Source organism: Engystomops pustulosus, chromosome 3, assembly GCF_040894005.1.
Source record: "Engystomops pustulosus chromosome 3, aEngPut4.maternal, whole genome shotgun sequence".
Taxonomy (NCBI): domain Eukaryota; kingdom Metazoa; phylum Chordata; class Amphibia; order Anura; family Leptodactylidae; genus Engystomops; species Engystomops pustulosus.
In genome coordinates, this window is record NC_092413.1 from 191,343,672 (window position 1) to 191,356,642 (window position 12,971).

General features: G+C 45.3%; 1 protein-coding gene across 3 annotated transcripts in view; it reads left to right on the forward strand.

Annotated features, from left to right (window-relative positions):
- The window catches only part of LOC140122505 (alpha-1,4-N-acetylglucosaminyltransferase-like), a 37,105-nt gene extending 24,747 nt beyond the window's left edge, over positions 1 to 12,358 (forward strand). For 2 of the 3 annotated variants that reach the window (XM_072143439.1, XM_072143441.1), the window contains exon 3: positions 11,203 to 12,358. In XM_072143439.1, coding sequence (XP_071999540.1) covers positions 11,203 to 11,793 — 591 coding nt within the window. In that variant the 3' untranslated portion in view covers positions 11,794 to 12,358. The remainder of the gene's footprint in view (positions 1 to 11,202) is intronic. The other variant, XM_072143440.1, reaches the window with a different exon arrangement.
- The last annotated feature ends 613 nt before the right edge of the window (positions 12,359 to 12,971 follow it).

The window sequence follows — 12,971 nt, forward strand, 5'->3', positions numbered from 1 at the left end:
ATCAGGTGACCCTGGGATAGACTAGCCGCTGCCCGCGCTGCTCGGATCATTCTGTGTCTGGATGCCGCTAGGGAGAGAGCTGCTGCTGGTCAGGGAAAGCGTTAGGGTGTTCTATTAGAATAGTGTTAGGCAGGAGTGATTCAACAAGAACCCAACAGCCCTTCTTAGGGCTACAATAACGTTATACTTTTTTTTTTTTTATTTGCAGCTAGTACCATATTGTGAGGAATTTGCAGGGGGACTTGCTACCGTTGTGTTTAGCTCTTAGTGACACACATATCCACCTCAAACACCAAAGTGGGAAAATTTATTAGGGGTTTGATTTCAATTAGGCACAGTCTGCCATTTACTTTTTATTTTACGTTTATTTTTTCATAACTCAGCGTCATCTCATCAGTGTGCTTTCATACTTGGCTAGAAAATAGCCAAAGGAGAATCCAAACGGCTTACTTACGCCTACAATAGCGTTATATATATTTTATTTCTGGTTGATCTGCTGGTGGCTGTCCTTGCTGCAGTGCATATACTAGCCAATTGTCAGGAATTTGGAGTGAGACTTGCGACCTCTGTGTTTAACGCTTTGTGACGCACATATCCATCGCAAAGACCGAAGTGGGAAAATTTATTAGGGGTTGGATTTCAATTAGGCACAGTCTGGCAGTTTCTTTTTATTTTACGTTTATTTTTTCATAACTCAGCGTCATCTCATCAGTGTGCTTTCCTACTTGGCTAGAAAATAGCCAAAGGAGAATCCAAACGGCTTACTTACGCCTACAATAGCGTTATATATATTTTATTTCTGGTTGATCTGCTGGTGGCTGTCCTTGCTGCAGTGCATATACTAGCCAATTGTCAGGAATTTGGAGTGAGACTTGCGACCGCTGTGTTTAGCGCTTAGTGACGCACATATCCATCGCAAAGACCGAAGTGGGAAAATTTATTAGGGGTTGGATTTCAATTAGGCACAGTCTGGCAGTTTCTTTTTATTTTACGTTTATTTTATCATAACTCAGCGTCATCTCATCAGTGTGCTTTCCTACTTGGCTAGAAAATAGCCAAAGGAGAATCCAAACGGCTTACTTACGCCTACAATAGCGTTATATATATTTTATTTCTGGTTGATCTGCTGGTGGCTGTCCTTGCTGCAGTGCATATACTAGCCAATTGTCAGGAATTTGGAGTGAGACTTGCGACCGCTGTGTTTAGCGCTTAGTGACGCACATATCCATCGCAAAGACCGAAGTGGGAAAATTTATTAGGGGTTGGATTTCAATTAGGCACAGTCTGCCATTTCCTTTTTATTTTACGTTTATTTTTTCATAACTCAGCGTCATCTCATCTAGCATAGCAGTGTGCTTTCATACTTGGCTAGAAAATAGCCATAGCAATAGGATAGCATTGTTTGGCTTTAAAAACTAAAAAACACAAAAAAAAACCAAAAAAAAACTAAAAAACACAAAAAAAAGTAAAAAAAAAAATAAAGTTATAACTTTCATTTTCAAAATGTTTAACCCGAGGGCTAGGGGTAGAGGACGAGGGCGGGGACGTGGGCGTCCAACTACTGCAGGGGTCAGAGGCCGTGGTCCTGGGCGGGGTGAGACACCACCTGCTGATGAGGGAGCAGGGGAACGCCGCAGAGCTACACTCCCTAGGTTCATGTCTGAAGTTACTGGGACTCGTGGTAGAGCACTGTTGAGGCCAGAACAGTGCGAACAGGTGATGTCGTGGATTGCCGACAATGCTTCGAGCAATTTGTCCACCAGTCAGTCTTCCACGCAGTCCACCCATGTCACCGAAATCGGCACTCCTCCAGCTCCTGCACCTCAGCCTCCTCCCCCCCAGTCTGCCCCCTCCCAGGAAAATTTGGCATTTGAACCGGCATACTCTGAGGAACTGTTTTCTGGACCCTTCCCACAGTCACAAACCACTTGTCCGGTTGCTGCTGAGCAATTTTCCGATGCCCAGGTTTTCCACCAGTCGCAGTCTGTGGGTGATGATGACCTTCTTGACGTAGTGGAAGAAGTGTGTAAAGAGGTGTCCGACGATGAGGAGACACGCTTGTCAGACAGTGGTGAAGTTGTTGTCAGGGCAGGAAGTCCAAGGGGGGAGCAGACTGAGGGATCGGAGGATGATGAGGTGACAGACCCAAGCTGGGTTGAGAGGCCGGGTGAACACAGTGCTTCTGAGACGGAGGAGAGTCCTCGACCAGAACAGGTTGGAAGAGGCAGTGGTGGGGCCAGACGGAGAGGCAGGGCCAGAGCAGGTGAATCAGCGCCAAATGTGTCACGTAGTGAAGCTCCCGTGGCGAGGGCTCCCGCGGCGAGGGCTAGATTTTCAGAAGTCTGGAGGTTCTTTAAGGAAACACCGGATGACCGACGGACTGTGGTGTGCAACCTTTGCCAAACCAGGATCAGCAGGGGTTCCACCACTACTAGCTTAACTACCACCAGTATGCGCAGGCATATGAATGCTAAACACCCCACTCAGTGGCACCAAGCCCGTTCACCTCCGGCCGTGCACACCACTGCTCCTTCCCCTGTTTCAGCTGATAGTCAGCCCCCTGCCCAGGACCCTGGCACAAAAACCCCATCGTCGCCTCCACGATCCTCCACAGCATCCACCAGCGTTCAGCTCTCCATACCCCAGACGCTGGAGCGGAAACGCAAATATAGTGCAACCCACCCGCACGCCCAAGCCCTTAATGTCCACATCTCCAGATTGCTTAGCCTGGAGATGCTGCCCTATAGGCTAACAAAGAGTACAAGGAAAGTGGAGGACCAATATAAAACTTAGCTTTTAATGCAAAATATCCTTAAAAATGTTAAATACAAAAATAGATGTGTCAGTTACCAGTGTTCGTGAGGATGATGCCGTATAATGGGTGTAGGCACCGATGATGCAGAGTGGCACTCACAATTTTCTGGGTATATGTGGTTCTGCAGAGGTTATCCCATTGCGGGATGCCGAATGTCATGCAGAAAAGATACCATCTGTGATATTGTATCGATGCTTAAAGAAGATGTGTGGTGCGGAAACTCCGAGAGAATGAGACAATGGTAAGAAGGGGTGGGGGTGGGGCACTCCAGGGTGTAGAGTGCGGGGTACCCTATAAGACCCTAGTATTAAAGATGAGTGGTCCCTGTCCGACCCTTCGAACCTCGCCACGGAGCCGCAGCCCTAGATGGCTGCCGCCCCGTCTGGAGCCTATCCCTACCAACGGCCCTCTGACCCTAATACAGGGGAGGGGGGAGGAGGGGGGGAAGGAGGTGTCCAGAAATGAGTCTCTTGTGATGCAACAAGTACCCGACCTATCTAGAGGGGAAAGATAGATGTGTCCTCTATTGTGAAAATGGTGGGTATTAATGGCAATAGGCAGGTAAAAAATGTGTAGCTGCAGGGTCACATCTGGTCTTGAGAACCCTACATGTCATGTTTCGCCTCTTCAATTGGGCTCGTCAGGGGCAAAAGGAGACCAGAATAACCTGCTTCAAAAGCCTATATAGATGTCTCGGCTGAAGACAGCAAAATGGTGTTAAATAATCTTGAGATAAATTAGGGCAGTGGCCGGATCAAGAGGGTCTGTTCCAAAGAATGGTTGGCATGGACCATAAGTGCCTGGACTCCGGTTTGGTGCCTAAGATGTCAGTGGGACACATGAGGCACTTAACTTGGTGCAGGCTGGGACCGAGTCTGACCCTGGGGCTGGTCATATACTGCCGACGCAGAGGATTGCGGGGCCTACCTCGGTCCAGGTCTCAAAGGCCTACTATACCTCCTCCTCCTCCCACCCCTCCTCCACCTCCTCCTCCTCCGAATTACCATCCGTGGCCATGGCGCCATCAGTCGGTAGCTCTAGGCACAGCAGCAGTGCCGTCGCTAAGCGACAGCAGGCGGTGCTCAAACTGCTGAGCCTAGGCGATAAAAGGCACACGGCCCAAGAGCTATTACAGGGCATTCCACATCAAACTTGTTAACTTTGTCGCCACCCTGCTGTGTAATCCACAAAATATACTGGCAAACTTTTATCATTTACCGATATTATTTCAGTGCTTCTTGCGCATCTGTTTACATTCCCCTCACCCGCCATATCCCAAACTTATAAGAACGCTACTACACTTGATCTTATACAAAAGGTTCTTAGAAGTGCTGTTTGGGGAGTAGCCTAGAGACAGGGGCTTGGATTGGCGAAAGCTCGCCTGGCAGCGGAGCGCCAGCTCCATGCCAAGATCCAACTAACATAGTTTTAACTGCAGCACCTTTAATCTACTACTAGTTCACTGCCTCCATACATGGTCCCCTTATCAAACGAGCTGTGTCAGGCAGAATTTTGGGTTGTTTTCATGGCTTCCATGTTAACTTTGTCGCCACCCTGCTGTGTAATCCATAAAATATACTGGCAAACTTTTATCATGTACCGATATTATTTGAGCGCTTCTTGCTCACCTCCTTTGGTTCCTCTCTGCCACCCATTGGTTTGAAGCGTTTCCTCAAGACATACCCCAATCTGTCTGATTTGCTCACAAAGGTGCGCCGCATCTGTGCGCATTTCAGGAAGTCCAGCACAGATGCTGCCACTCTCAGGGCAGCGCAGCGCCGCCTCCAACTGCCCACTCACCGACTGTTGTGCGACGTGCCCACGAGGTGGAATTCAACATTAACCACGTTATCCAGAGTTTACCAGCAGCGCAGAGCAATTGTAGACTGCCAGATGCCAACTTCCACCAGAACTGGTAGTCAGGTCAGTCAGCTTCCTCAAGTCTACAATGAGGAGTGGACGTGGATGTCTGATATCTGTCAGGTGCTGAGTAACTTCGAGGAGTCAACACAGATGGTCAGTGGCGATGCCGCCATCATCAGCCTCACCATCCCGCTGCTTGGCCTGTTGAAAAACTCTCTGATCAGCATGAAGTCGGAAGCTTTGCGCTCGTCACAAGAGACGGAGGAAGAAGATTCCCTTGTTGATAGCCAAAGCACCCTTAGGTCTGTTTCTCAGCGCATATCGGAGGAGGTGGAGGTGGAGGAGAATGAGGAGGAAGAGGAGGAGAATGTTGGCGAGACACAAGAGGGGACCATTGTTCAGTCCTTCACTGTTCAGCGTGTATGGGCAGAAGAAGAGGAGTTGGAGGAGTTGGAGGAGGATGAAATGGACAGTCAGGCCAGTGAGGGGAGTGAATTCTTACGCATTGGTACTCTGGCGCATATGGCAGATTTCATGCTAGGCTGCCTATCCCGTGACCCTCGCGTTCAAAGAATTTATTCCAGCACCGATTACTGGGTATTCACTCTCCTGGACCCACGGTACAAGCAAAATCTTTCCGCTCTCATCCCTGGAGAGAAAAGGAGTGTGAGAATGCATGAATACCAGCAGGCCCTGGTGCACAAGCTGAATCAGTATTTCCCTTCTGACAGCGCTAGCTGCAGAGGGCGTAGTTCTGCGCGACAAGTAGCGAGGGAGAGTAGGCGAGCAGGCAGCTTGTCCAGCACTGGCAAGGGTACGCTTTACAAGGCTTTTGCCAGCTTTATGTCACCCCAGCAAGACACTGTCACCTGTCCCCAGTCTCGGCAGAGTAGGGCTGATCTTTACAGAAAGATGGTGAGGGAGTACGTAGCTGACCATACCATCGTCCTAAATGATCACACAGCTCCCTACAACTACTGGGTTTCAAAGCTGGACATGTGGCATGAACTGGCGCTGTACGCCTTGGAGGTTCTTGCCTGCCCTGCCGCTAGTGTCTTGTCCGAGCGGGTTTTCAGTGCAGCTGGTGGCATCATCACCGATAAGCGTACACGCCTGTCGACTGACAGCGCTGACAGGCTGACGCTTATTAAGATGAATAAAGCCTGGATTTCTCATAATTTCCAATCTCCACCAGGTGAAGGAAGCTCAACCTGAATAATTTATCCACTCCTCCTCCTCCTCATTTTCCTCCTTCTCCTCCTCTTTGTACACTAAAGCAGAGGAAACTGGCTATTTTTTGCCAGGGCCCACTGGCTCTAGCTATAGTACTTTATGCATTTAATTTTTCTGGAGGGCCACCTACCCGGTCCTCTGTTTTAAACAATTTTTGGGAGTGCCACATACAGGCACTCAATCTATTTCATTTTTCTGGAGGGCCACCTACCTGCTTCTCTGGTTTGAAAACTTTTTTGGACTGCCACATACAGGCACTCAATCTATTTCATTTTTCTGGAGGGCCACCTACCTGCTCCTCTGGTTTGAAAACTTTTTTGGACTGCCACATACAGGCACTCAATCTATTTCATTTTTCTGGAGGGCCACCTACCTGCTCCTCTGGTTTGAAAACTTTTTTGGACTGCCACATACAGGCACTCAATCTATTTCATTTTTCTGGAGGGCCACCTACCTGCTCCTCTGGTTTGAAGACTTTTTTGGACTGCCACATACAGGCACTCAATCTATTTCATTTTTCTGGAGGGCCACCTACCTGCTCCTCTGGTTTGAAAACTTTTTTGGACTGCCACATACAGGCACTATCCAAATTAAATTGTCTCCATAGCAGCCTCCACACGTTGTCTCCATTGCTACCTCCAAAAGTCATCCACTTCTCCACTTTTATCATTTACCAATATTATTTCAGCGCTTCTTGCGCATCTGTTTACATTCCCCTCACCCGCCATATCCTAAACTTATAAGAACGCTACTACACTTGATCTTATACAAAAGGTTCTCTTAGAAGTGCTGTTTGGGGAGTAGCCTAGAGACAGGGGCTTGGATTGGCGAAAGCTCGCCTGGCAGCGGAGCGCAAGCTCCATGCGCATCATGCGCTTCTTGCGCATCTGTTTACATTCCCCTCACCCGCCATATCCCAAACTTATAAGAACGCTACTACACTTGATCTTATACAAAAGGTTCTTAGAAGTGCTATTTGGGGAGTAGCCTAGGGACAGGGGCTTGGATTGGCGAAAGCTCGCCTGGCAGCGGAGCGCCAGCTCCATGCGCATCATGTGCTTCTTGCGCATCTGTTTACATTCCCCTCACCCGCCATATCCCAAACTTATAAGAACGCTACTACACTTGATCTTATACAAAAGGTTCTTAGAAGTGCTGTTTGGGGAGTAGCCTAGAGACAGGGGCTTGGATTGGCGAAAGCTCGCCTGGCAAAGGAGCGCCAGCTCCATGCGCATCATGCGCTTCTTGCGCATCTGTTTACATTCCCCTCACCCGCCATATTCCAAACTTATAAGAACGCTACTACACTTAACTTGGTGCAGGCTGGGACCGAGTCTGACCCTGGGGACGGTCATATACTGCCGACGCAGAGGATTGCGGGGCCTACCTCGGTCCAGGTCTCAAAGGCCTACTATACCTCCTCCTCCTCCCACCCCTCCTCCACCTCCTCCTCCTCCGAATTACCATCCGTGGCCATGGCGCCATCAGTCGGTAGCTCTAGGCACAGCAGCAGTGCCGTCGCTAAGCGACAGCAGGCGGTGCTCAAACTGCTGAGCCTAGGCGATAAAAGGCACACCGCCCAAGAGCTATTACAGGGCATTCCACATCAAACTTGTTAACTTTGTCGCCACCCTGCTGTGTAATCCACAAAATATACTGGCAAACTTTTATCATTTACCGATATTATTTCAGCGCTTCTTGCGCATCTGTTTACATTCCCCTCACCCGCCATATCACAAACTTATAAGAACGCTACTACACTTGATCTTATACAAAAGGTTCTTAGAAGTGCTGTTTGGGGAGTAGCCTAGAGACAGGGGCTTGGATTGGCGAAAGCTCGCCTGGCAGCGGAGCGCCAGCTCCATGCCAAGATCCAACTAACATAGTTTTAACTGCAGCACCTTTAATCTACTACTAGTTCACTGCCTCCATACATGGTCCCCTTATCAAACGAGCTGTGTCAGGCAGAATTTTGGGTTGTTTTCATGGCTTCCATGTTAACTTTGTCGCCACCCTGCTGTGTAATCCACAAAATATACTGGCAAACTTTTATCATGTACCGATATTATTTGAGCGCTTCTTGCTCACCTCCTTTGGTTCCTCTCTGCCACCCATTGGTTTGAAGCCTGAGTCCATTTAGGATATGTCGCCATGCCACTCTCTAGCCTGCAGCTGCTGCCGCTGCCTCTGCATGCCGTCCCCTATAGTGTCAGGGTCAATTATTGGATGTTTTAGATGCTATCTAGCTTCATTCTGTCACTCTGTCATGGCCATGCTGTTGCCCATAATTTTGGCATAATGGTGCGATTAAGCAGCCTCAGAGGCATCCATGCATGCTGCCCCTGCTGTTTCCTGTCCATTTCCGTGGTGTTTCCATCCTTTTCTGAGGTTCCCAGGTGTTTGGCCAAGCTTCCCTGTGCAGAGCCTTGGTCCCCTTGAAAAATGCTCGAGTCTCCCATTGACTTCAATGGGGCTCGTTATTCGAGACGAGCACTCGAGCATCGGGAAAAGTTCGTCTCGAATAACGAGTACCCGAGCATTTTAGTGCTCGCTCATCTCTAGTCATTACCTACATTCAGTTAGTTGTTCACTTGTATATCACCACTTAAGTGTTTATCGCTAGACTTGTTGGAGCTGCTTTTTCAAATACAGGGAGAACATCAAACAAAAGCTTTAATGGGGAAGTGGTTTAAAATGTGGCTTATCAAAAAAGGCTGTCACTGTGCTCTTAGTGTTTCCATAAAAACACACATGACCCATAAAACAACGCGAGAGACTGAATCTTCCTTACCGGGATACTGTTTTTAGTAATATTCCTGCTTTAAATACTGTTTGTGATTAATATAATATATAATATTTTGGCAATTCTTGATCAATTGTTTACCGATTTATAGCTAATTTAGCTTTAGTCTAGAAAGAATGGACTTTGCTTCACACACTGGAAGATATCAATTGACTTCTTAGAGGTCTAGGTCAACTTCCTGATCTCAGGTAGAGATTTATCCCATCACAAACAGTCCCGTGTCGGCATTGTGCTATACGCTACTCGATTTGACACTTAGCGTAAGGGGCAGAATCAGTTTGATTGCTAGTGTCTTAAAACATTTGGATACCAGGCCCAAATATATGTTTTACCACTCAACCCCAAAAATGCTATATGTGTTTTAGAAGAAGCATAAAAATAAAAAATCTTTCCTAACAACACAGCTTAGATACAGTAGCTCAGTTCTTTGTAAGGTGGATGTCTGTATGATGGCAGCTTAGATACAGTAGCTCAGCTCTACCTATGCGGGACACATTTGTAATATAACATACATACTGGCTGTAATGTTAGAAATGATACTCAAGTTAAATCCATTGATTCAATTTCTGAATGTAGTGAGAATGTTAAAAGGAGAAAATTGCAACATTTGTGGCTGCACAATTCTCTATAGCCTTAGTTTGTTCTTCAACTGTATTTTTATTCAATTTTCCAGAAAAAAAATTACAACACATGTACAAGGAGTAATAGATCAGCACATCCGAAATGACCCTTGCAGGGGTCTATGTACACAGCCCAGAGGGGATTATATACACCGAGTAACATTTAAATAATATACTAGACTGACTAGTGGTGAAATCTCATTCACAACCTGACATGTGCATGAGAGACACTATAGACTTAGTTACTTTCTAGATATTTGCATACTGTCACTGATGACATGAAGAGGTTTTAGACATAGATCTTAGTGCAGAGTAAGGTTGAGGCACACACAATACTTAAAGGGGCACATTAACTAAGGGTTGTGCAGCAGTTTTCTGGCAGACTTTTCACATTATTTTAGGTGCAAACTGTTTGCACAGGTAATTAAGAAGGGTCCCCGCCACATTTGTGTCACACACAACCGTTTTATGGTGCGACTGCACTATTCTTTACGCAACACACATTTCTGCACTGAAGTTGACATATTGGTGCTCAGACTGTGTGCTAGATTTATCATGCAAAGTTCAACAGAATTGTGTTGCATGCCCCATGTTAAAGGTGCACCAAAAAAAGGGGGCACCAGATTCATGAAGAACGTGCACCAGAAATTCTGAATCTGTCACTCTCTGCACACTGCGCAGGCAAACTGCACACAGTAAAATCCAGCCCGGGGATATCAGGTGCAGGATATTGTGCGCACAATCTTTGTGAATCGCAGACAATGCACTTTTGGGGAACTTGAGCGGATGGGTAAGTAAATGTGCCCCCATATGTCGTTTTTGATGTTCTTATAAAGTTTAATTGCACCTTATATCCTCGGGCTGGAAAACACTTTTTTGGATTTTGCTATCGACTCTTCACAGCAGAGCTCTCCGTGCCCAAGGATGAACTCAAGTGGGAAACGACGATGGTGAGCTGGTTTTCCACTTACAAAACTACATATAGTACAGACTGCACTGTTCTTAGTAAATGTTCCCCAAATCTTAGACATCAAAGGAGATCAAAGTGTTATGCAGAGGCTTTAAAGTCACCCAGTCACTTTGTGCCCAGTCACAAAAACTGCAATCACTAAAGCCACATCTCTGCTATGCATTGTTCTTGGTGATGTCTGCAGTTCCTTGACCAGGAAAACCTATATTCTGCCACATAGGGGTTCATTTACTAAGGGCCCGAATCGCGTTTTTATGTCGGGTTAACCGAATTTTACAGTTTTGCGCCGATTTTCCCTTAATTGCCCTGGGATTTTGGTGCACACGATCGGATTGTGGCGCATTGGCGCCGGCATGCACGCAACGGAAATGGGGGGGCGTGCCCGTTGGAAAACCCGTCGGATTTGGAAAAATCGCATATTTAAAAAAAAATGTGTCGCTTGACACCTAGTGGACATCAGGAGAACTAGCTTAGTGAATCGCCGGAAGACCCGAATCCTCCACAGAGAACACGCCGCTGGATCGTGACTGGACCAGGTAAGTAAATCTGCCCCATAGTTTTTGTGCTGATCCTCATATGGTTAATCTGCAATCCCACTCTGTACCTTTACATGGTCTGCCACCTCCTGGCTATGTTGTTATAGTTCCTAAATGTTTCAATTTTTCAATAACACCACTCGCAGTTGATCATAGAAGAGAAAACATAGTGTTATTTCTTCCAAACCTGGAATCAACCAAACTACAACAAAATGGTTTTTTAACACAATTATCTGGAGAAACTGCATTAGCACTTTAGTCCATACTCATAATATAGTCCTAATCATGGTAAAGTTAAAGTTATATATACAACTTGCTTAGTTATAATGATTGTTAGTGAATGATTTTGTTCTGATTTTGAGTTACAGATTAATATACAACAGCAGAGTTACTGGACCCATGTCAGTTCCGATGGCTGCAGATTAGTTCTGGTCTGGAAATATGGTGGCATATACTTGGATACAGATGTCATCTCCATAAGAACCATTCCCAAGCAGAATTTCCTGGCTGCAGAACACGCTCAATCTTCCAGCAATGGTGTTTTTGGCTTCTCTCCTCGTCACAATTTCACCCAGAAATGTATGGAGGGCTTTGTTAAGAATTACAATAGCCACGCATGGGGAAACCAAGGTCCGGTTCTCTTTACCCGTGTGATAAAGACATTTTGTGATCTACCAAAATTTAATGAGAATAACGAAACTTTGTGTGCAAACATTACTATCTTCAAGCCCAATCGGTTTTACCCTATCTCTTACCCGGGATGGAAAAGTTATTACGAGGTTTGGAAAAAATTGCCTACTTTTGATGATTCCTATGGATTGCATTTATGGAACTACATGAATAATGGAAAAGTAAAGATGGTACCTGGTAGTAATGTGTTAGCAGAACATCTCTACAAAACTTACTGCCCGTCCACATATGATGCAATACTTAGGAATGAGATATCTTTCTAGTGAACATTACTCATTCTGTGACTCTCTATTTTGGCTTTCAGTTAACGCTGTGCATACATTTTTGTATTGATAGAAAGGTGACCACCCTCCATTGTGTAACTAGTCAGAACCTGCCTAAATTCACTCTCATTAGACAATTTTGAAAATAATTGTAAAAGACTTTTTTTCTTTTTGCAATTAAATATGAATCACTCCAATTCACTGTAATATTTGCCAGCACTTCATTATTGATTTGAACAAAAAGTGTTTCCAGTATAGATACATTAACTTATTTTTGTCAATTTTGGGGAAACAAATGCCAGGAGAAAACTGAAGTTTCAGGACTGGTTGCTGGAGCTTTGAGCCAAAACTATCCTTAGAAAAAGGTCACATTTGGAAAATATGGACATTTTGGAAAGAACAATTCATCTGTGGATTATATATTTATTGGTCGCTTACTGCTAATAGTATACATCTACTGATATTAGCACCCTAAATGTTTATCATGGCACTGTCCTTTGTCTAGTCTATGTGACTCTTAATCATTTTTTTTTTTACAGTGGAATAAAATAAACTTTTTTGGGAACTGGGGTGGCTCCATGATTTTTATTTATTTGTGTGTATATATAGAAAATGAGCACCATTCCAATTGTAGTGGTAAACCAAGCAAGATGTGGTCTAATTTGTTCCAAAGCAAGTGACAATAGCAATACAGGCAGTCCCCGGGTTACATACAAGATAGGGTCTGTAGGTTTGTTCTTAAGTTGAGTTTGTATGTAAGTCAGAACTGTATACTTTATTATTGTAACCCCAGTCAAACTTTTTTTGGTCTCTGTGACAATTGGATTTTAAAAATGTTGGGTTGTCATAAGAACCGGCATAAACAATAAATCTTAATTATAGGCACCATTAATAACTGTTACAGCTGTTTATTGTAGCCTCGGACTAAAGTACAGCAAATTACCAAAATCCAGAGGTCCGTTTGTAACTAGGGGTCATTTGTAAGTCAGGTTTTCTTAAGTAGGGAACCGCCTGTATACTATTGTCACTTGCTATGGAATTAGGAAGGTCACATCTTGGTTTACCACTATAATTGGAGAACCGTTCATTTTTTTTTTACATATTATTGGAGGACTTGAGGCCTAGTTCTTTGATGCCTGCACCCACCTTTATCCGTGTTTATTTTTTTTTTACTCGAT